The sequence below is a fragment of the Lynx canadensis genome, chromosome E3, assembly GCF_007474595.2.
Source record: "Lynx canadensis isolate LIC74 chromosome E3, mLynCan4.pri.v2, whole genome shotgun sequence".
NCBI classification, from domain to species: domain Eukaryota; kingdom Metazoa; phylum Chordata; class Mammalia; order Carnivora; family Felidae; genus Lynx; species Lynx canadensis.
The window spans coordinates 40,449,527-40,472,774 of NC_044318.1; the positions used below are offsets into that span (position 1 = coordinate 40,449,527).

The 23,248-nt window shown below is 52.9% G+C and overlaps 1 protein-coding gene across 15 annotated transcripts in view; it reads right to left on the minus strand.

Annotated features, from left to right (window-relative positions):
• Positions 1-1,506: 1,506 nt before the first annotated feature.
• SUN1 (Sad1 and UNC84 domain containing 1) overlaps positions 1,507-23,248 on the minus strand; it is a 54,400-nt gene continuing 32,658 nt past the window's right edge. For 10 of the 15 annotated variants that reach the window (XM_030301566.1, XM_032591576.1, XM_032591575.1 and 7 more), the window contains 14 exons: positions 22,541-22,639; positions 21,908-22,001; positions 19,659-19,717; positions 19,369-19,514; positions 18,728-18,904; positions 16,112-16,198; positions 14,931-14,974; positions 13,138-13,273; positions 11,216-11,467; positions 10,683-10,767; positions 7,779-7,894; positions 5,303-5,470; positions 3,580-3,672; positions 1,507-3,160 (listed from right to left, as the gene is read on the minus strand). In XM_030301566.1, coding sequence (XP_030157426.1) covers positions 3,047-3,160; positions 3,580-3,672; positions 5,303-5,470; positions 7,779-7,894; positions 10,683-10,767; positions 11,216-11,467; positions 13,138-13,273; positions 14,931-14,974; positions 16,112-16,198; positions 18,728-18,904; positions 19,369-19,514; positions 19,659-19,717; positions 21,908-22,001; positions 22,541-22,639 — 1,670 coding nt within the window. In that variant the 3' untranslated portion in view covers positions 1,507-3,046. The remainder of the gene's footprint in view (positions 3,161-3,579; positions 3,673-5,302; positions 5,471-7,778; positions 7,895-10,682; positions 10,768-11,215; positions 11,468-13,137; positions 13,274-14,930; positions 14,975-16,111; positions 16,199-18,727; positions 18,905-19,368; positions 19,515-19,658; positions 19,718-21,907; positions 22,002-22,540; positions 22,640-23,248) is intronic. The other 5 variants (XM_030301568.1, XM_030301570.1, XM_030301573.1 and 2 more) reach the window with 1 other exon arrangement.

The window sequence follows — 23,248 nt, forward strand, 5'->3', positions numbered from 1 at the left end:
GACAAGGACAGGACAGGGATGGGGGCAGGGGACGGGGATGGGGAGAGGGTGGGTTTTGGGGACAGGGATGGGGACACAGATGGAGGCTGGGGACAGAGGATGGGTTATGGGGACAGGGACAAGGATGGGAGCAGGAGATGAGGACACAGATGGAGGCTGGGGACGGGGATGGGGACAGCGGATGGGTTCTGGGGACAGGGAAAAGGATGGGACAGGGGATGGGGATAGGGACAGTGGATGGGTTCTGGGGACAGAAGGATGGGTTCTGGGGACAGGGAAAAGGATGGGACAGGGGACGGGGATAGGGACAGTGGATGGGTTCTGGGGACAGAAGGATGGGTTCTGGGGACAGGGAAAAGGATGGGACAGGGGATGGGGATAGGGGCAGTGGATGGGTTCTGGGGACGGGGATGGGTTCTGGGGACAGGGAAAAGGATGGGACAGGGGATGGGGATAGGGACAGTGGATGGGTTCTGGGGACAGAAGGATGGGTTCTGGGGACAGGGAAAAGGATGGGACAGGGGACGGGGATAGGGACAGTGGATGGGTTCTGGGGACAGAAGGATGGGTTCTGGGGACAGGGAAAAGGATGGGACAGGATGGGGATAGGGGCAGTGGATGGGTTCTGGGGACGGGGATGGGGACAGGGACTGGGGGGGGGGGGGAGCACAACTGCAGCCCAGTTGGATTTCAGTGTCAGCCAACATCAGACCCCGGAGGATGTTGATTACAGAGTCCTTGTTTGTAACCTATCGTTCGTATAGATGATGCAAACAAATGTCCGTAGATCAGTAACCATTAAATCCCCAATGGTATTGCTATTTTCTTTAAAGTTCCTTTGTGACAGACCTCCAGGTATTTTTCACAATGGAAAAAAGGGAGGCACGGCGCTTGAAGTGGAGTACGCGGTCATTTGTCTCCTGTAAACAACAGCGAAGTATACGCCTATTTTTGCTAGTGGGCATAGTGTTTCCAGAAGGGCAAAAACAGAGTGGGAACCCGAAAACCGACAGGGAGACGCAGGTGCAGCCTTCCCCTGGGGGTCCTGGCCTCCAGGGTCCCTTCCGGGCGGAGGCCTCACGCCCGGCCACCGAGGTGCTGTGCAGCTTCCTCCCGCCGCTTCAGCTCTTGCGGCTTCAGCTCTTGCCGAAGAGGCGCTCCGTCCTGGCTCACTAGGGATCCTCAGCCCAGGGCCTCACGCACGCAGTAGGCATTCAGGAGGCGTTGGCTGAATGAACCAATCCCGGGTCAGACTTACAAATGAACTCCCGTCCCAAACCCATCTTTGGCAGCAGGTGCCCTGATGACGCAGATGTCCCTTGGAGGAGATCCACCTCCTCTTTTTCCCGATTTTCTCCTTGTCCGGCAACCCTCTCTACCGTTCACCTCGTTTCCCAAGGGGCCATCTCTAGACCTCGCAAGTGTCATCGCCCCACACCCCACGGGCAGGAACAGAGCAAGCTGAGAAAAGACACCATTTATTATGCATTCGAAACATCACATGCACTTTTAAAAATTTAAACTCTTTATTTAAACATTTCAATAGCATCTTATCAATTTGGTGGCAGCAAAAGCAGCACTACCAAAGACAAGTGTTTTGAAAAGCATTTACAAAAATACCGCGCACAAAGTCCTATCTTGCATCTTTAAAAATAAATATTCAAAATACTTCCACCCAACTCCCAAATTTAGTTTTATATAGGAAATTTTGATTTATAGATTTATCCCGTAATATATGAAACATCTGTATACATTTTATCTGACTTAACTGCATAGGCATTAGTTAGTCCCAATTCTAAGAAGAGTGAAAAAAATGCTACTTTGTGTAGTTTTTATGTATCTGAGGACTGTTGTGCAATATACATAAAACTCTTCAGAAAACCAGTCAGCACCATCATTTTCTTTTTCTGAAAATACAGTATTTATGAGAACACCAAAAGAACGGTCTTAACCAATAAAACTTAAATAATTTTTAAAACATCTGTAACACTTTAAGTGCCTTGCAGATATCTCATTTATAAAGTCTGCTCAGTAAAATAGTCTAAATATTAAATATTAACTATAAACAATGAGTCTCAAGGAATTGAGAACGGCCGACAGCCATAGTAAGAGGCAAATCCCAGCTAGAGGCGGGAAGAAAGTGCCACTGTGAGAAAAAGTATAACCACAAAATGTAATGGTTTCAAGAATTTGCTACCCTGAACAATCCCCTTGGATAACCGTCAGTGGAGGAAAAATTTTAGACTCGGAAAGACAGGGAGCAGGTTAGTGTTCAACTCTGCAGCAAAATTCAAACCAGACGCAGACGACACCCACAAGCCTGGGTGTCCCGGCTCCCTCGGACACTGCGCAGACTCGGGGACAGCCCCCGGGGGGATGAGCCTCCTTGAGACCTGAGAGCTCGACTGATGTGTCCATTTAGATCCAGACCGCCCCCTTTCATGTGAGACCCCCCTTCAGCCCACAGTGAAACAGACTAAGCAGAAAAACACATTGCAGGAATTTCCCCACCTGGTGCGGGATGAAGGGAAAAATCCTACCCTGGAAAAAAGGAGTTCACAACCGAAACTTGGTGACGCGGTTTTTCCCTGAAAGAAACGTGTGCTGGATCGAACACATGAAATCGATCTGCCCCCGAAAGTCCTTGAGAAGGGCCAGTGAAAGGCTAAATATCAAAGCTTCAAACACTTCGACCTTTTAATTTCATTTGCTTTGTTCCTGATGTCAAGAAAATACAAGTATCAAGAGCTTCATGTTCAAAAACAAATCCCCAAAACAACACATGTGTCTTTGTGACCCACACATTCAAAGGAATCTCCACAGAGATCGGCTGTTGCTGGCAGACCTCAGTGAAACTACGCATTCGACATGCAGTGTTTTCTGTGGACAGGAGAGCAAGCAGGGCGTCCACTCCCAGTGGCAGTCGGTGGCGCTTATTTAGGGGTGACCGTATCCTGTTGCTCCATGCGCCCTGGTTCACAAAGGGTTCCAGTGTGTCAGGCTGTCCCAGTATATACAAGATGTACAAGAACTGACAGCGGGATCTTTACTTGATGGGTTCTCCGTGGACTCTGAACCGATAAAGACACGTGTATTCCGGATGGCCCCAGTTAGAGAAAATCCGAAGTTCCACTATTTGGAAAGCTCTCTCGGGTCTTTTCTGGAATCACAAGGTGGGGAGGAAATCACGATTATCCACATGAACACCCCAAGCCTGATCACTTTCCCGACCATGATATTTGAGAGTAAGCGGTCAAGCTGGAGGATTAAGTTCTCAGTATGAACTAAGTCACGTATCCTAGGACACGTAGCTCGGGTAGAAACGGGACTCCTAGCGGGCCCCAGATTTACTTTCGGCTTCCGGCAACGGGACACATGCACGTGGAACCAAATATACGCTAAGAAGGCTCCTCTGGGAAAAGTCAGGAGGCTCGGGGTCACTCGCTCAGGCTGATGCCCACGGACCCCACCGGGCAGCTTTGCTGAGGCCAGCGGGGGCTCCTGCTGAGCCGAGAGCAGGCGGAGCGCGGGTCGGGCCTCGGGAAGCTACGGGCCGGGCCGAGCCGCGCAAGTGCTTACCGGCGCGTGGAACATCTGGAGGGACTCCCCGTCTTGATCATATGTAAACCGTCCCAGGAGCCGTCCTTCCTCCTGGTGTTCGTTTTCTAGTCCCTGAGACCAAAGCCACACAGTCGTTAACAAATGGAAAAACGACACTGCGTTAACGAAGACTGCTCTCCTTCTACACAATCTGGGAAGATTAAAGCAGGAATAAGGCCTTCTCCAGAAGCCCTGGTAAACGCTGGGCATTCCACAACCACACAGCTCACGACAGGCCCCCGAGGGAGGTATTGTTCCTCTCGGACGTGGACAGGGAAAAGCACAGCTGGAACCGGCAAGCTGGCAAGAGAGGAGGGACTGACCGCAGGCACCCCTCTGTGACCGCCCGGCCCGCGGCGCTCCACACGCCACAGCGGAGCCCCAGGGCATCGGATGAGCCCGGGAAAAGGACGGCGGCTCAGCAGGCCGTGAAGCCGCAGGAGGCCGACTCGCACGAGGGCAGACGGGGCGCCAGGAGCTAGTGTGGAACAGGGACGGAGGCTCGGTTTGGGAAGACGAAGTTCCGTGAGGATGGCGCGGCAGCGGCACGGCCTCGTGAACGCGCCGAATCCGGCAAACCGCACGCTTAACGTGGCTAAGGGGTGACTTTGGTTTGTATTTTGGCGCATCAAGGAAGCAGCCAGTGGGAAGGACAGGCGACTGTCAGAGTGGGTCAGAGCGGGAAGGGACTTCCGTGCGAAGCGTGGAAGCAGTGACAGAGGACGAGCAGAGGTGGCTACGTGCAGCATCGGGACGCACACTGGGAAGCGTGTCTGTAAGAGGGACGCGTGACAGGCGTTTCTATGTGGAAAGAGCTCAGATGTGCTTAAGGAAACTAAGACTCCCGGAAGATAAATGAATAAAAACAAAATGAACCTACAAAAGAGGAAACATGCGTGTGAAACACAGAAACGTAGACCAAGTAGGCCGTTTTTACCGGCCAGGCTAGTGGAGGTTAGGACCAGAGGGCTCAGTGAGGTGAAGCACTGGCCAGGGCATGCTCACGCCCCCCTTCCGCCCCCTGCCACGAGGTACACGGTGGTGCCACTGTGAGCGTCCAGTCTACCGGGGGGGGGGGGGGGGGGGGCGGGGCGGAGGGAGACCGCGGGTACGGCCGCCGGCCCCCAACACAGAAGCTGCGGCGACAGCAGGAGAAGTGGAAAGGTACGCGAGCGCCTCGCTACGTGACGGTGTTTCACGTATTTAAAGATGCGTACAAAGCGTTTATCGCCATCACAAAATACAAACTGTGCCGTCTCGGCTGTATCTTTTACGGGGAAAAAAGTGGACAGAGCAGAAAACGCCAGGATATGAACAATGAGTTCTCTGGGTGCTGGGATTCTGGGGGCTCTTTCTCCAACTTTCGTGTTTGGGAGTTTTCTGTAAGTTCAGCAGCGTATAGTTGTCACGCCTGCCTTTATGGCCGAATGGGCAAACGTTCTCTAGACACAGAACTCTCCGGGTCGGAGGGACTGGTCCTGAGGGCAGCACTCCCACAGAGCGGGGGGCAGCGAGCACAGTCCACGCCCACTGGCCTCCCTGAGATAGACTGGACGGTCTCCCTCCGCATGTAACCGGCTCAGAGCACTGATGGGGGGACAGGGGCCGGTGACACAGACTTGTGTCGACAGCCTTTTCTGGGCTCATCTGAGGGAGGTTCTGGAACTGAAGGGAGGGGAGAGCCGGGACGAGGCTCACTCACATAGACCGCGAAGTCCTTGGGGGCGCTGGTGATGTTGCCCGTGGGCGACAGCGTCTTTGGTATGTGCTCCAGAGTGAAGGTGGTCGGGTGGATCTCCATGGACAGCCTCACCACGAGGTACCCCTGGGAGCCCCTGAATGCCCAGCAGTTGCCCGGATAGATGTCAGGCTAGGGAAAAGGCAAAAACCGAGAGCTTAACACACGTGACCCTAGAACGGCACGGGGGCCGGGGTACTAGCTGCCTGCACGGTGAAGACCCCACGAATAATCTCTGGCTCCCCAGCACCTCTACTGACAGCCCACAGGCGGCCAGAGGGCTTGCTGCGTGGGCATCACACACCTTCTGCACGGGCGACACACTGCACCCTTACAATGAAATAAACTAGAGAGAAGCAGCACCACAGAGCTCGTGACGGGGAGGACAGTGCAGAAGCGGACCCGCACGGCTCAAACCTGTCGTTGAGGGTCAACTGCAGGTTGAACGAGCCCTGAAGAACGTATCTGACAATCTGAAACTTAACACACAGCAACGACAAGATACTAGTAATACTGATGTAGTAATAAACAAACTTCTACACGGTAAACAGCCATCATAAGCAAGATCAAAAGACAAAATGCGGAAAGGCCTTCGCAACTTAAACTCCAGAGGGTGACGATCTCCAGTATGTCAATGAGTTTCATAAAAGTTAAGGTAACCAGCGCCTTAAACGAAAATAGACAAGACAAACTCATTTTTTAAAAGAAGTAAATTTAAATGGTCCTCAAACATATGAAAAGATGCTGCATGCTACGGAATAACAATAGAAATACAAATTCAAACGACAGGTGGTTACCCTTTTTCACCGAAAGGATCAACAATAATGCACGGGTTTGACAGTGTCTGTCGTTGAACCGGGGGCAGCGTCGACTCTAACACACGCCGGTTAGAACGTGCCCCTCTGTAACCTGGTGCTATCCAGCAGAGCCCGTCCCGGCATCTACCCTCTGCTGTCCCTAAGATACACTGGCAAAATACAAAACGACACAGGCGTAGGGATATTTTTGTGAGAGAAGCCACCATGCCTGTGACGGGGGGGGCCTGGTGCATGCACTGTGCTGGCCAGAAAGCACCAAGTGAACGAGGCAGGGTCCCTGGCAGGCAGCTGCTCGTGAGCTGGAGCAGGAGGGGAAGGGACAGACACAGCGACACCTGTGTATTTGCTCACGCCTGTACTCAGTTTTGGTTGATCCCTCGTTCCTGATTTATGTATCCTCTGTACCTGCCCTGTGCAAATGGACTGGGACCTCAAGGGTTAAGCTCTGTGCACGGAGGGTGCCCTCACTGGGAACAGCTTCCCCAGCACCCTGGAGGGTGGCACCATTCAGTGAGCCCTGGCTGTGCCCTCTACAAGAAGGTCTGGGCCTGAGCCCTGGGGGGCTGGGGGAACACTCTCTCGGCTGCCCTGCCTTGGTTGTGGAGGTAGGAGCCGGTCCTGTGTCTGCAGGCACCAGTGCCTCACGTGCAGCCTCCCCGTCCAGGTTCCCGTGTGGGTGCTCCTCACAGAGCAGTCCCTTCCTCACGCACGCCTAACACAGAGTGTCACGGATCCAGTCGGCGGAGCGGGCACGACTTCCGTGGGCCAGTGTGGTACCGGGGGGACGACAGGAACATCAAGACCTCTGAACTGTTATGATGGCAAACGGCCCCACCCTGCAGCCGAGGCAGCACCTGCCGGGGTCCCGGGAGCACCCACAAACCGGTGCAGGGGCACGCGGCCGTCCGCCCCGCGCCTGGGGGTGCGCACCCGCCGTGGGGTCCACCCGCCCGCAGCGATGGGCACCCCGCCCGACACGCGCTCAGGACTGAAGGGAAGCCGGTCCCGCGCACCAGACCACAGCCAGGCTACCAGGACAGCACCCGAGCTCCGACATGTTAAGTTTACCGATACTTAAATGTTCACGGTAATTCACGAATTCTCTAAGACTGGATGTGTTTCCAAGTGAAAGACAGCTATCCTGTGCACCGTTCCCACAAAAGGAATCGTTTGACCTTTCTTCAAAACTGTCATTAACACAAGGCAGCATTTCAGAACTGAAGGGAAACCAACATACAGTTGAAATTCCTCCCCTGAGTCTTTGGGACGGACCATGTAAAACGGGTGCGGAGCAGCAGTGTGTGCTGAGGGCACCCCGGACAGAGGCAGCCGCAAATGCTGTGTGAGCACGGGCCCCCCAGGCCCCCGGGGCTCAGCCCCGCGGAGGCACCTTCCCTGAGGTGCGACCGTGTCCACCGGCTCTGCCTCTTTAAAGACCGAGAAAGCGCGAGCTTGTCTCACGAGGGAGGTCCTCGGCCGTGAGCATGGCCACAGCGGAGCATCGCCTCTGCGGGGACCGCGGGGACAGACTCGCGGACGAGGGCACACGAGCACAGCGAGGGGATCGGAGGTATCGGGGTGGCGCCGGGGGCTGTGCGCAGACCCCGGGCCGGCCGGCTCACCTGGATCACGACGCGGGGGGACTGGGAGAAGTACCAGAGCGGGATCCCGAAGAGGCTGATCAGTGCGGTCTTGGTCTCATACGTCTCCGAGCAGCGAGTGCTCAGGATGCTTCCACCTGAAAGCAGAGGTCGGAGCTGCCTGGGTGTCTGCACCGGCCGCCGGGAAAGCGGTCACGGGGGGGCCCGTCCCCGCCGCGGGGGCTCACGTGCAGGTCTCTGTGTCCACAGGGAACCGTCTACTCTGTGATGGGCCCCAGGCTCGCTCACTCTTCTGCCAAGCCGGGCATTCAGAGTCTGCAGCCGCTTCAGGACACAAGGGAAGCCCCCCCTGTCTGCACTATGGCGACTCTCAACGAGCTTTTGTTCCTCTTTCTAACTAAATGACAAATCGACAGGCACCAGAGCTGCCTGACAGGTGCGCAGGTGCGTCTGCTCTCAGAGGGCCTACTGTGGACAGGCCACAGCGATGGGACACGCTCGATCAGCAGCTGCTCAGGGAACGGCGGGGGGGGGGGGGGGGGGGGGGGGGGCGGCGGCGTGTGCTACCAGGTCCAGGGGTCTCCTTGGAGTAACACAAATATTCTGGAGCGAGACGGCTGCACGACACAGTGACCACGAACCCGCCACATCAGACGCTTTTCAAAGGGTGAAGCTTAGCTTATGTGAATTGTATCTCCATTAAAAAGAAGTGTTAAAAAAAAAAAAAAGAAAGGTCCAGTTTGCCCCTCAACAGGAAACAGGGCAGACAGGATGCTGGTGGCAAGGCACGTGAGCTGGCGTGGGGAACAACAACAAATTAAAACGTCATACAAATGCAAATACAAGCTCCCGAGAAGCTTGTATTCTAAGAGGCCGTGGCTCCCGAGTGTGGCTGTCCATCAAACCCCTCAGGACACCTACACAGGCACGCACGTGAGGGCACTTCCCCTGACCGTGGGGGGCAGACCTGGGCGCTGGGAACTCAAACAAGAAGAGAAAGTGATTCTGACCTCACTGATCAACAGACTTGAATTTCTGAACCTTTGTATTGTGTCTTTAAACATCCTATTCTCACTGAAAACAAAAAGCGTCCTTAAGTACAGACACTGTAAAAAACAGAGTTGACAAATGCCTTGCGTAGTGACAGAACCTTCAGTTCAACCTCATCAAAACTGCCCAAATTCCAAATTAATGACATACAAATCTGTAAGGATTAGTTATGCTTCTAAGAAAACAATGACCCAGCTGAATGGTTAGAAGAGCATTTGATGTCTCAGAATTGCAAATAGTTTCTTCATAAATCACTGAATTTCAAAAACGTGTTTATCACGATATTCTAGAACAGTCATTCTCAACAAAATACACACATAGAAGAGTCGACGGCCTTCCTGACTCCCATCCAGCATCAGAAGAACGTGGAGGACTTTGCTCGCAACAGAGGCTCCGGGCCAGCACGCGGCGCCACTGCAGAGACACAGACGGCCGGCGTCACGGCCGCGGCAGCAGTGGGGCCAGTGGGGACCAGGCTCCTGACCAGGGGCGGCGCTCGGGTTTCCTCAAGGGCTGGGTTAGGGTAAACCGTGTCCCTGCTGCCGTGCAGGGCTCCCCGACGCTTGCACTGGCTACCGCGTGGCAAGACCCTCTGTTTCAGGCGCCTGGGTGGCGCAGTCGGTTGAGCGTCCCAGGGTGATGGGATTGAGCCCCGTGTCGGGCTCCGTGTGGGTGTGAAGCCTGTTGAAGATTCTCTCTCTCTCCCTCTGCCCCAGACCACACGCGCACACCCTCGCTCTAAAAAAGAACCTCCTAAGAGAAAATGTTGGTCTGCTAACCCTTGGTCTGCAATTCCCACATTTTAAAAACTCAGAAAACTAAGATTTTCTCTTACACACATGGTGGCCAAACCTTCCCCGAACAGACATCATGTCACCTGGAGTCTCGACCTGTCTCGTGTGGCATGGACACAGGCCCATTTCTTCACAGAGACGCTCTGTGTTTGATCCAGGCGCTGTCCCGAACGTCCCCGAGGAGGCAGGTGACGGGAAGCGTGCGAACCACTTCACCAAACCACAATCCTCTTAAATTCTTTGTTAATTTTTTAAATTTAATTTCACTTTTTTAAGTAGGCCTCACGAAGCACGAAGCCCAACGCAGGGCTTGAACTCATGACCTGGAGATCAAGAGTCCCACGATCTACCAACTGAGCCCAGCGGGCGCCCCACTAAACCGCAATTCTGTTCCTCCAGATACACCCGGGCCCTGAGCCTGGGCACGCGGGCACGCAGCACCTCCCCGACTTAATGGACCACAATTTTCTCCTTGATGTCTTTGCGGAACCAGAACAGCATCCCCATCGCTCTACGTATTCAGCAGCCGTTTTCACGGACAGGTACCACTGGCTACTTCCTGTCTGTCATCTGTGTCCCCTACAGAGTGACAGCTCCTGTAGGGCCGGGACCCAGAACAGTCCTCACACGCAGCAGGCATTTAAACATCGCTCACTGGACACCTAAACAACACGTGTTCACGTATCGAGTGCTCTCGGAAACCGTTTAAAAACCACTTTTCTGGTACCAATTTACTGTACTTCATTACTTAAAAAAAACACGCCTTACAACGCAAAAGATCGTAAATACTTAAGCAATATTTCTGTGGCAGTAAACTCTGATGTAGCTAGAAAAATCTAAAAGCTACTCAAATGCCCCCAAATTGGGACTTTGCTGATGCCCACAGTTACACGGGCTCACGCCCATGGACGTGTGAGCATAAACACCGGCCTTCTGTGGGAGAACCTGACCACACGCTAAATCAAGAGCACCGGGGACTACCCAGTTCTAGCAGGTTCGGGGCCAAATGGAATCGGGGCAGGTAGCAGCGGTCGCGTCTGCAAGCCCGCCAGCAGGTGACCACCGTGTTCAGTCTACTCACCACCAGACTCCAGGGCGAAGTCCACCATCCCGGTCTTATCTTGGGAATACAGCTTCAGGGCGTCGTTCACGAGGACACGCGCTTGCTGGACGGAGGCAACGTGCATTAGTGGGGGCCAAACAAGGCTCAGGTGTCGATAGAGAAATGAAGGCCCGATGTCTTACTAGAAAGGCATCTTCAGTTAACTGTAGCAGAATTCACAGGCACGGGGAGTGTCAGCCCTGCGCCAGACCACAGGGCCGCCACGTGGAGGTGGGACGGCACCACCCTTGACCCGGGGCTCACACACAGCCACGACGGTCACTGCTCCAGAGACCAGGCCCCCAGGCAGCGGCTGACCGGCAGCGAGAGCAGCCACAGCCCGCCGACCTGGCACCCTCTCCGTACCCCACACGGCGCCAAGCACCTCTGCGACCACAACCACATCCCTGGGGGACCCTGGTCGGGTAAGATCTCAGGATCTGCCAGCTCGGTAAGCAGGTCATCAGTTCCATCACGATACACGCCTCAAACATTTCCCGTTGCCTACTTACCGCTTCCGTTATCCCAGAAGCCCCGGCCTCATTCGCAGCAGACGGTGCGGTCTCAGGGCCGGAGACCTGCTGTGTCACAGAAGTGTGGCGGGTGACGCTCTCCAGCACCTGCAGCTCCAAATCCCGCAACAAACCCTGCAAATCACCCTTGCTGACGAGCCGGGAAGAAAGTTTCTGTAGCAGCCATTCCAGAGAACCGCCTTGCTCATCGGAGAACATGAGCTTGATAGTTTCTCTGACTTGGGCGTCCACCTAGTAAAATCATTAGTAAGCAGAACGTGAACTTACTGTTTTAACCAAACCATCTAAAAGCTTCATTTCTGTCACCTTAACACCTCGAAAGGACCACAAACCTTCTCCAAAACCCATAATGTAACTGTGACAACTTTCTCCCTTCACGTTAAACTCGAGGAGCTCTCCAAAAGCGTTGGAATACGTTATAGGAGGGCCGAGGGAAGGGAGGCTCCTCCAACGTGGTCGCCCTGCATGCGCCCCTCAGCAGGCACTCACTAGGGGAGTGACTCATGGGTCAGGTGCACAGAGGAAGGAGCCCCCGCTCTGCAAACTCGGTGCGGTAAGGAAGCAGTCACGTAAACAACATACGTGTGACTTTCCATGTGCCAGAAATGCCCCTGTGCTCTCGCTCTACCCGCCCTGGCTCTGTGACGGATGCGGCACGGACGGATGCACAGGAGAAAGCACAGAGTCCCACAGCAAGGCCGGGAGGCCCACCTGGCCCCTCGCACAGCTCCGCAGCGCTCCGCACTAGGGACACCCTGCTCCCGCGTGAACGGCGGCCCTCGTTCACAGGCCACAGATGTGCCACGGCCTCCAGCCCTGCGAGCCCTCCAGCACTAACCCTGCAAGGCTCCTCATGGCCTCCGAGGTTCCGTCTGCCTGCCGCTCTCATTGCTGCCGGGGGCCCCAAGCGGGCTGCTGCCAGGTTCGGAATTTGCATCTGTGTAACTGGCTGATATCCCAAGATCTCCCCCACGAGGGTGGAGGTACCCAGTCCCACCAGCCACAAGGAAGCCGTCTCCCTGAGTCAGTGCTGGGGGGGTGGGGGTGGGTCTGTCCTCCCTCTCGTGGCCACTTTGAGGGCCGAAGGACAGGTGTTCACTTTCGTCTGCAAACCCGAGGAGTGGAAACGAGTGACCCGCTCACATGCTTTGCCCACGTCCCCACTGTCTTTGCTGTGGCCAATGCCAGGAGCTCTTTGCAGAGCAGAGATGATTTCATCAACTGTATCGCAGACACTTTTTCCCAATCTACTGTCCGACTCTGACTTACGATAGCTTTTGCCATTCAAGTGTTTCTTTTTCCATTTTCATGCAGCATAAATGTCTGGATTTCCTCTTTTGCATAAAGAAACTGGGGCCTGAAACATCACCGGGATATGTGGCAACAGGAAGCTAAGCGTCAGAGTGCCGTGCGAATCTACTCTGGTGAAAAGACGTACAAAATGGCCTGCCCCCAAACCAACATTGGCACATGGCCATCTGCACACAAAGTGTGGACAGATGCACACCTAGGTGCTAATGTGCTAGAGGAAATTCCAGGAGAGCTGAATATTAACTATTTTATGTTAAATGTTACATGCTATCTTAAAGGTTTAAAACTTCAGATGTAGGGTGACTCATGCGGTTAAGCGTCCGACTCTTGACTTCAGCTCAGACTGTGATCTCATTCATGGTTCGTGGGATGAAGCCTTGCATCAGGCTCTGCACTGCACTGTACTGACTGTATGGGGCCTGCCCGGGATCCTCTCTGCCCCTCCTCTGCACGCTCTCTCAAAGTAAATAAATATGCACATAAGTAAATAACTTAAAATATAATAAAAGTTCTAAAGGAAGTTGAAGTTCGTGAACATAAAAGTTCAACTATAGTGTTTGTTTTCTATGATAAAACGTTTTACAACTTGCCTTTCCGTGTATCGTGCTGACTTCCTCACAACTGGTTTTCAAATGCTGCCACCTGGACAATTCTGACCTCAGATGACCCAGCTCCAGTTCCAGCTGCTTGACCATGGAAAGGAGGTGCGGCTCTTCCTCAAGCCCGCTGGGAAATCGGGAGGAGGAAGGAAGTCAGGCGTCCCCAGTCGCACACGCTTAAAGTAAATGCGTGCGATCAACACGTGGAGGGACCCACAACCCCACAGACAAGTCAATACTGTAAACACAGCGACCTGTCCCACCTTAACATGGGAACTTAGAAGTTTCAAGTCAAATCCCAAAGAGACCTTCTTCCACAGCAGTGCACGCACGAACGCACAAACGTGCCCTGGTGTTCAGGTAAGATGTCTAACACATGCTACTTACTCCCAGCGGCTGTCAGTAGCAGGAGAAAGCTCTCAAAACTACTTAGTACTTAAAACCCACATCTCTAAAAGAAATAAATAGGGGCGCCTGGGTGGCTCAGTTAAGGGTCAGACTTCAGCTCAGGTCATGATCTCGCGGTCCATGAGTTCGAGCCCCACGTTGGGCTCTGAGCTGTCAGCACAGCTTCGGATTCTGTGTCTCCCTCCCCCTCTGACCCTGTCCCGCTTGCCATCAGGCACTCTCTCTCCCTCCAAAATAAACAGGCGTTAAAAGAAGAATGAATGAATGAATGAATGAATAAATAAATAAATAATAAATAAAACCTGTATCTATCTCCTCAAAACTATAAAAAAGACATCTAAAATCAGACAAATTTATCAACAACCATTACAATGTTGAACATGAAATTTTCATGCTAATGGAACAGGTAACTGAACTGAAAAACGTACGGCTTCAGAGTTTGTCTTAGCAATTCCTATTTTTATGTAGAAATTGTACATTATGACGCAAAATATTGTGATATTGTATTTGTTTAGAGGCAGCTGTGGTTGGTAAGCCACCAACACTACATGTCTCCAGGCAGGAGAGTCCGGGAAAACCATTTTAGCATCCACATATCGGCAGAGCAACAAACCTTCTTGTGGAAATACAGGCTCTGAAATGGAATTAAGATGTGCTGTTAACACTCATATCCATCCTGACGGAAGGATATATGGGGTCTAAAATAGTGATACGGGATCTAAGAGCCAGAGACAGGAAGGTGCAAAGTTAGAACTCATCGTCTGGTCCCCCACGTGGAGCCACAGGAGTGACAGGAGGGACAGAAGGGCACAGGTGTCATGTCACAAACACAAATGGGGGGGGTGCACAGGGCCCACATGGATAAAATTGGAGGGTGTGGAAAACGATGTGCAGCTTCGAGCGTATCAAGGGAAGGGAATGGCGTACTTCCAGAAGAATCCGGGGGAGCCGATGAAGGTGCCAGAGAAAAGGCCGGGGCAGTGAGGACCCCAACAGCATGCCCCCAGAAACTGCTTGGGGACAGGGCTGTTTAGGCGGCCAAAACACAGCCCAGAGGTGTGGCACAGCGCCCCCGTCCTGTATGTGAGAAGGCCCCTTACAAAAGGGCGGTCCTGGACGGCCAGGGGCGGCCCGCAGGAGAAGCTGCTGAGGCGGTGCGCGTCCAGGCCCAGAAGCCCACTTCCTACCGGGGCCCCGCAGGGAGCCTCTCTGTCGTCAGTGCCGCCAAGGGTCGCCCACCAAGATGCCGTGGGAATGTGTTCACCCACAAAGCCCAGTAACTAGAGGTGCACACGGGGTCCTGCCAATGACCGCTCTGTCCCACACAACAAGGAAACACAGAAGACAAAATTTTAATTTATTCAAAATTATCCTACCTAGCTGTTCTCAGCTTGGTCTGTTCTAATTCCTTCTGGATGGCCTAAAGGTGAGAGAAAGAAATCTGTTTATATACAAGAGTTACATACTAGCATTTTATAGATCAGACACTCAATTAACCATGTGTTTCCATATGAAACTACACATATTTATCTGTGAGTTTTCCCTTTAGTTCAAAGCCCAGACCTGCCTGCTAGCTGGCAGGGGAGGGATGCTTATTTTTTCAAAGAAAACTATTAACACACACACAATGTGTATTCAGAGAGCGGTGCCCGTCACATGGGACAGCCTGATGGATTTTCCAAACAAGCAGCTCCCGTAACCAGCACCCAGGACAAGGAGTGGAACACTGCCACCACCTCTGGCAAGTCTTTTCTGAACGTGGCAGGATAAGGAAATGACAAATACACACACAAAGATGTGATGATGAACAGGGTCCGTTCAGAGATGCGGGAGCTAACGAGACTGCACAGAGAGTCGAGAACTGCGCCTCTTCAAACTGTAACCGAACGGAGGGGGGCGTCCTCCCGGCACAGAGCGAAGCGAAGGCCGTCCCCGCCCTCTCGCTTCCTTCTCCGGCTGCCCACCTCTCCTCAGTGCCACAGACACCCTGGTCAGCGGGTGACCTGAGCTTGCCTGCCTCCCCTGGGCAGGAACACGGCAGCTGCCCCAAGACCCCCAGGGCTGCACCACGGCTCACGCTGGGTCCGAAGGTGCCCGCTGACCCTGAATCTGAGCGCCCCATGGTCTTGCTGGCTCAGATCACTGCAAACATCCTGGCCTCCCTCCTCTGCCTTCACAATACCTGATAATAACAGCTCTTCCACCAGAAAATTAATCTGGTCTGTCAGACACAGTCACTCTGGGGGAGGCTGTGGGACATCGAGAACAAAGAGGGGCCCTGGAACCTGGAGAGCCGGCCACAGCTCGGTCCCCCCGCTGCCACCTGAGCTCAGGGCCCCCTCAGACACCTCGGAGTCCGTGAGGCAGACACGCTAACGCGATGACAGGGAGCTACCAGGGGTGGGAGGCAACAGTGAGAAAGATTTTTCAGTTTTACAAAAGACAACAGCAAGCCCCCTAAAAGAGGCACTTTAAAGGCTGAGGAGCGGGACAACCGGGGCCGACCCCGATGTCCTCTCACTGCTGGGGCCACAAGTGAAAGGTCGAGAATGCAAACCTCGGATTTTTCTGTCAGCTTTCCAAGAACGTCCTCTAGGTTTGAGATTCGCGATTCGTGCTCCCGGCGGAAGGTCACGGAGTCAGTCTTGGAAAGGATTGGAAAGGAACAGGAGTGAGCACACGGTAGAGGGGCGTTAACAAGCAGCCAAGACCTGGCAGTCGTTTCTGTACAGAACCCCAAACACTCGAGGGCGCCCGGTCACGGCCTGGCATCCTGGGGTCCCTCAGGGTCCTCACCCCACCCCGAACCCCGGAGCTCAACACAGTCCCACTTCTCCAGATGCGAGCGAACATGTGGACGCCTTGCGACTCTCAGGGGACGCTGCACGGACAGCCCCTGCCATGTGAGCCGCTCCCAGTGTGCGACACACAGCCAGGCGCCACACGTGACCTGGCGGGAGCACTTCCCCACCAGGCTGCGGAGCGCAGCCGGGAGGAAAGGGACAAAGTGCTGCACAGATGAGCTCTCCTCTGCGCTCACAACACGAGAGACGAGAGACAGTTGCATCAGATGAGAAGAGTTTTCCAGCACAGGTGAACCCCAGAAAACTGCAGTTCACACTGCACACAGGTAAATACTGGAAAACGGTGTAAGACGAACCCGTGAAATCTGTACGTATGCTAATTTATAACCTAAGTTTAATAAGATGAGCCCAGGATGCACAAAATTTGGTCATTTGTACTACACTAAAACGGATTCTTGGGTTTGTTTGTGGGTTTGTTGTTTTTAGCTACCATTTCTTTTCTCCACAAGAGAAGGAACTAAGTCATAGGCCAAGGAGCTCGCCACTGTTTTATCAAGGACTTCACGGTCCTCTCGCCCCGTGGTGGTGACAGTATTTCAGGCTGCCTCAGCTAGGAGCACATGCTACCTGATGGGACTCTGCTCACCCACAAACGTTCTGCCCACGGGGACAGCTGGACTGTTGTAGGTGGTGCATCACGGATCCAGTCCAGCTATCTTGTTTTTCAAACCGGCATCTCCCTCGAGACGGACGCGCTTCAACCCTTCCCACTATTCCCGTCCCGTCTGCAAAAAACGGGCCAAGTTCCCATTCACCCTTTCCATCTACAGAGTTCTCACCTGGCCAACAAGAACGGACCAGTCATAACTGTGCCAGCGGGATGTGACTGAAGTCATCCCAACTTTATGGTCAAGAAAACAAAAAATAAGCAACCACTGAGGAATCAATGAAGGACGCCAATGCTCCTTGAGCAGGTACAAACACTCCAAGCATGGCAAGCTGGGGACAAGCTGGGGGCAAGTGGGAGACACGCTGGGGGACAAGCTGGGGGGCATGCTGTGGGCAAGCGGGGGACAAATGGGGGGCAAGGTGGGGGACAAGCAGGGACAAGCTGGGGGTCAAGCAAGGGACAAGCTGGGGGCAAGCAGGGGACAAGCTGGGGGGCAAGTGGGGGGCACGCTGTGGGCAAGCGGGGGACAAGCTGGGGGGCAAGTTGGGGACAAGCTGGGGGCAAGTTGGGGACAAGCTGGGGGGCACACTGGTGGCAAGCGGGAGTAAGCCGGGAACAAGCGGGGGGGGGGGGGGGGCAAGCGGTGGGCAAGGTGGGGGGCACGCTGGGGGCAAGCGGGGGCCGTGCAGAGAAGGTGCAAACTGCGCCCTGTCACCTGAGCGTCCTCCCATGCTATCAACACATCACAATGAAAACTAGTGATGTTCCTCAGGCCAAACCAGAGTTGAGAAAAGGGTCATTCACTCCACTAACATTCCTTTTGGTCCCCATCAGGTGTGAGAAGACAGTGACTTGAAAGGTGGGTGGGGAAGGTGGTGGGCGGGGCCATGGGGTGGGCAGTGCTCCCCCGAGGCCAAGTGTGGGGGTGCTGGCGCTTAGAGACAAGAGGCAGGCTTGCCCAGGGGCACGGCAGGACCAGGTTCCGCGCAGGGCCTTGGGGGTGCCCAGGCTGGAGGCCAGCGGCACCAGTGAGGGAGGGGAGATGGGCTCACACCTTGACTCTGGTGCCGAGTGGGGAGGGGCTCTTGGTCGAGACCAGAGACGTGAGGGAACAGCAGGTTGTTAGGGCAAGGGGCAACCCGTATTTGAAAGATTTCAATCCAAAGCATCTAAACACTGAATAAACACGCATGTTGGAACCTAAGAAAATAAACATCAGCCGTGGGGAGAGTGGACTGACAGGTCTCTCCTTGAGAATATACCAAATAAACAAGACTCTCTTCAGGGTTCCGGACAGAGAAGCAGCTACTCTTAACCGCTTGATGACCGCGAGACATTTTACATCAGACTTGAACTTTTCAAATCAGTGTTGACAGGAAGTGCAAAGCAAATCCCTACTGAGATGAAACGTCACTGAATTGTGACAGGCCATTTTCAGATTAAGACGCAGGCCAGGAGCCACCTGCAGAGCGGGGTACCCGGGCACGAGATCTCCGCGCTGCCCGCCGGAGCTCCCGGTCACGGGACAGCACACGGCTCCCAACGACCGATTGGCACGGCCACCTGTCCCCTCCGTGCCTCTCCCACTCTTCATCCCCACGAAGAGAACAGACCCTGGGGAACTGCTGGGCACAACCTCGGAGCCCGACAGTCCGCCAGCACGTGTGGCCCCTGAAGGCCGCCCCACCGCTCTTCTAACCAGGGACAGGGTCCCGCCGCCGTCTCCGTCCATCTGGTCCACCCGCGCCTGCAGTCTCCGAAGCACAGCTGCCAGCTCTCGGAGCTTCTCGTCGTGGCCATGACACTGTCCAGACAACGAGGCCACCTGCCTTTCCACCTCGCTCATCGGACGCCGGGGGAAAGCCTCGCCGCCGCCCTACAACAGGGACAGCAAGTTCCAACCGCAACACAAATGGAGAACTCCGTCTGGCGTCAAATAATCTGAAGCGCAGTTTTGAGTCAAAAGCACAAACCAAACACTGCAGTGAAAGGTCCCCTAAACGCTACGGATACACAACGTGACGACAGCCGTCATCAGGGATTTTCCCCACGTGGCAGACATGGGGGGGTTGTATTTTCTTCTTCATACACTCTGTATTTTCCAAAGTAGTAAACGCTGTGTTTTTTTTTTTTAATTAAAATTAACGGAATGAAAAAATTTAAATAGGCATTACCCAAACTATCTCCGAACATTTAAGGAGCAAGTCTTAAGCCTTGCCTATCTGATGTTTAAACATACTTTCTAACACAGGGCAGGGCACCTGTTCCCAGCAGTACGAAAACCTACTGGGAGGACTACGGATGGGGAAGGCCGGAGAAGGGGGCTTCCTGGGTGGCTACCTCTGGCGGCTGGCTCAGATGAGGGGCATCAGGTGTGAAGGTGCCCTCAGGGATGTCCACCCTCTGGGTTCCGTGCGCACGTGTCCAGTTGAACACAGGAAGGCCTGACAGGAAGTGTCCCTGGCCACACAGGGACAGACCTGCACCTAGAAGAGGAGAGGGACCAGCTGCACGTGTATGTGCAGACAACGCTCTGCACAACGTGCACTGAGGTCCGCACCCCCTTCCCTCCTTTCACCTTTACGTGTATCCGTTAATCATCTGAGGTAAGTAGGTCGAATTCTACTTACCTAGTAAAAGTAATAATGGAATGAACAAGATTAAAAACTTGCAAATGTTTCGAAGGCACCTAGGAGTAAAAAGAAAAATATTACCTTGGGAAAAAGAAAGGGCAGGATCGCCATTCCATTTTACCTCTCTGAGTAATTTCATACCAAATAACCCCACTCTTATTTCAAAATGAAAATCGACAATATTAGAAATGCAGTTACGGCTGTCTGTCTGTTTGCAAAGTAGGCTCCACACCTAACGTGGGGCTTGGACGCATAACCCAGAGCTCCAGCGTCGCAGGCTCCCCGACTGAGCCAGCCAGGCACCCCCTCGGTGCCTACAGGGGAGCCTGTCCATAAAATGATGTCTCCTGGCCCATATTAACCATCGACTATATCCACTAACCTCTTTTTTTTTTTTTTTTTTAATTTTTTTTTCAACGTTTTTTATTTATTTTTGGGACAGAGAGAGACAGAGCAGGAACGGGGGAGGGGCAGAGAGAGAGGGAGACACAGAATCGGAAACAGGCTCCAGGCTCTGAGCCATCAGCCCAGAGCCCGACGTGGGGCTCGAACTCACGGACCGCGAGATCGTGACCTGGCTGAAGTCGGACGCTTAACCGACTGCGCCACCCAGGCGCCCCTATATCCACTAACTCTTGACATGCAAGGTGCCACGCAGGGCACTAAAGAGCTTTGGTCACTAGCCACACTAAGGTCACTGGGAGCCGGAGGAACTGCCCAGTCTGGCTCCCAGTCCTGACCATCCCCCTCCCGACCTGGGTCACCCCTGTACTCTAAGAATGACAGTGCCTTTCCTTTCTCACAGAAGTGGTCTGAAAGATTAAATAAAAACACGAGAGCACTTTGTAAACTATGAGGTGACATAGGGGTGCCCGGACGGCTCAGTGGGTTAAGCATCCAACTCTGGATTCCAGCTCAGATTATCATCTCACAGTTGGGAGACCAAGCCCTGCATCAGGACCCTACTTAGGATCCTCTCCCTCCGCCCCTTTCCCCCTCAAAGGCATGTGCACACACGCATGTGCCGTCTCTCTCTCAAAAATTAAGAAATAAAAATAAAATGATATAAAATAGGCAAGACATTAACATACTGAACTATAAAAATGTAAATAGAACATAAATCATTATAAAACATCAAATCAGGGGTGCCTGGGGGCCTCAGTCGGCTAAGCGTCTGACTTAGGCTCAGGTCATGAATAAACATTAAAAAAATAAACAAAAGAGGGGCGCCTGGGTGGCGCAGTCGACTGACTGTCCGACTTAGGCTCCGGTCATGATCTTTTTTTTTTTTTTTTTTTTAAATGTTTATTTATTTTTGAGACAGAGAGAGACAGAGCATGAACAGAGGAGGGGCAGAGAGAGAGGGAGACACAGAATCGGAAACAGGCTCCAGGCTCTGAGCCATCAGCCCAGAGCCTGACGCGGGACTCGAACTCACGGACCGCGAGATCGTGACCTGGCTGAAGTCGGGCGCTTAACCGACTGCGCCACCCAGGCGCCCCGGCTCCGGTCATGATCTTGTGGTCTGTGAGTTCGAGCCCCGCATCGGGCTCTGTGCTGACAGCTCAGAGCCTGGAACCTACTCCGGATTCTGTGTCTCCCTCTCTCTCTGCCCCTCCCCAACTCATGCTCTCTGTCAAAAATAAATAAACAGTAAAAAAAAAAATAAAAAAAAAAAAAAAAAAAAAAAAAAACAAACAAAAAACCCAACAAATCAAATTATGTCCTGCAATTAGCACAAGGTCAATATTTTATTATAAAAATTTTTTTAACGTTTATTTTTGAGAGAGACACAGTGCAAATGGGGGAGGGACAGAGAGAGAGGGAGACACAGAATCTGAAGCAGGTTCCAGGCTCTGAGCTGTCAGCACAGAGCCTGACGCGGGGCTCGAACTCACGAACCACGAGATCATGACCTGAGCCGAAGTCGGACACTTCGCTGACTGAGCCACCCAGGCATCCCACAAAGTCAGTTCTTTAAAACACCAAGTTGAGGGGCGCCCGGGGTGCTCAGTTGGTTAAGTGTCTGACTCTTGACTTTAGCTCAGACCACGATCTCATGGTTCGTGAGTCTGAGCCCTGCATCTGGCTCTCTGCTGACAGCCTAGAGCCTACTTGGGATTCTCTCTCCCTCTCTCTCTGCCCTTCCCCCTTTGCTGTTTCTCTAGATAAATAAATTAAATAAATAAATAAATGTTAAAAAACAAACAAAAGACATTGAGTTGACATGATACTGGTTTTCTTACCTTGTAAGAAGAAACACATTCAGCCAAGAAATCAAAGTAACAAACTGGTACCATCCAATCCCTAGCCACCAGAATATTCCAGAGGCTGCCTTCCCTAAAAGAGAAAACACCAAACATTCTAAAGAAAGGGTCTTTGGGAAATCAAATTCCTAAATAGACAGTTTTCGTGAAGGCCAAAAGAGAGCACAAGGCAACGTGCAAACAAATATCACGTAAGTATGCTTAGAAGAAATTAGGGATGGCGCACATTAAGACGCCGATCGTCACGGCAGGAATATCCATACAGTCAAACACAGGGACGTCATAAGCACAAAGCAATATGGAATGCTGACAGAGCCGCAGAACAATGATAAAAAGGGGAAACCCCAAATTCATGCATTCTCAATTACAGTTAACTCAAGCAGCTAGACTTAACACAGGACACAACACAGAGGAGAGACGAAGACGCTCACACACCCGAGAACACAGTGTGTTAGCACTTCTACGCAACCGAGAACGAAACATGTTATGTCAAGGATCAAAGCACGTAGCCCTGAAACGAAACTTCCGTCTGGTTAGGTAAGTCATCTCTTGCAGGCGCTGGCTGCCCAAAGCCCTGGAGAGAGCGCTAACACAGAGAGCCAGAATAACCACCTGGAGCAACCACGGCCAACCAAAGGAGCGACAACAGTGTCTTCGACACAAACCATCCGGAAGCTCCAATCCTCTGCAGCATCTGTACCAAGAGGTGACCTGTGACAGACAAGATGCGTGCAAGAGGGGCACACTCAAAACTCACACGGGAAAACCAGCTCTCCGTAGTTACAGTACAAGAAATTCCCACTGGGATCCATTTTACCAAGACTCTCAAATCAGTTACGTCAAGAGTCTCTTCTCAAGGAGAAGAAATGATCAACTATTTAAGTCCGAGCGAGATTCTGAAATTCAATTATGAAACGCTGCCGCATTCACTTCCTCCCAACGCAGGGAAGGCAGACTCCCCTACAGAAAGCCCTGAGGGTGGCGGGCAGCTACCCCCACGCCCACCGCTGGAGCTAACAGATAAAATCTGTGGACACCAGCAGTTTAACGTGCTCTAGGTGAGACCACGGTGGCTCCAAAACCATAGACTTGGTCTTCACTTGATCATTCTACAAGTTAGCACTTTCTAGTGAAAAAGTATTTTGGGATGACAAACGGCAGTACCACTAGGTAACAGACTAACATGATAGACTTTGGTTATCAAACACCACGCATCTCATAAGGCAGAAAAACTGCTGAAAGTTATATACGCATTTGCGTGTTGACGCCTGACGCTGTTAATTCCAACATGCCTGAGAGGAAAAGAAACATCGTTGAACA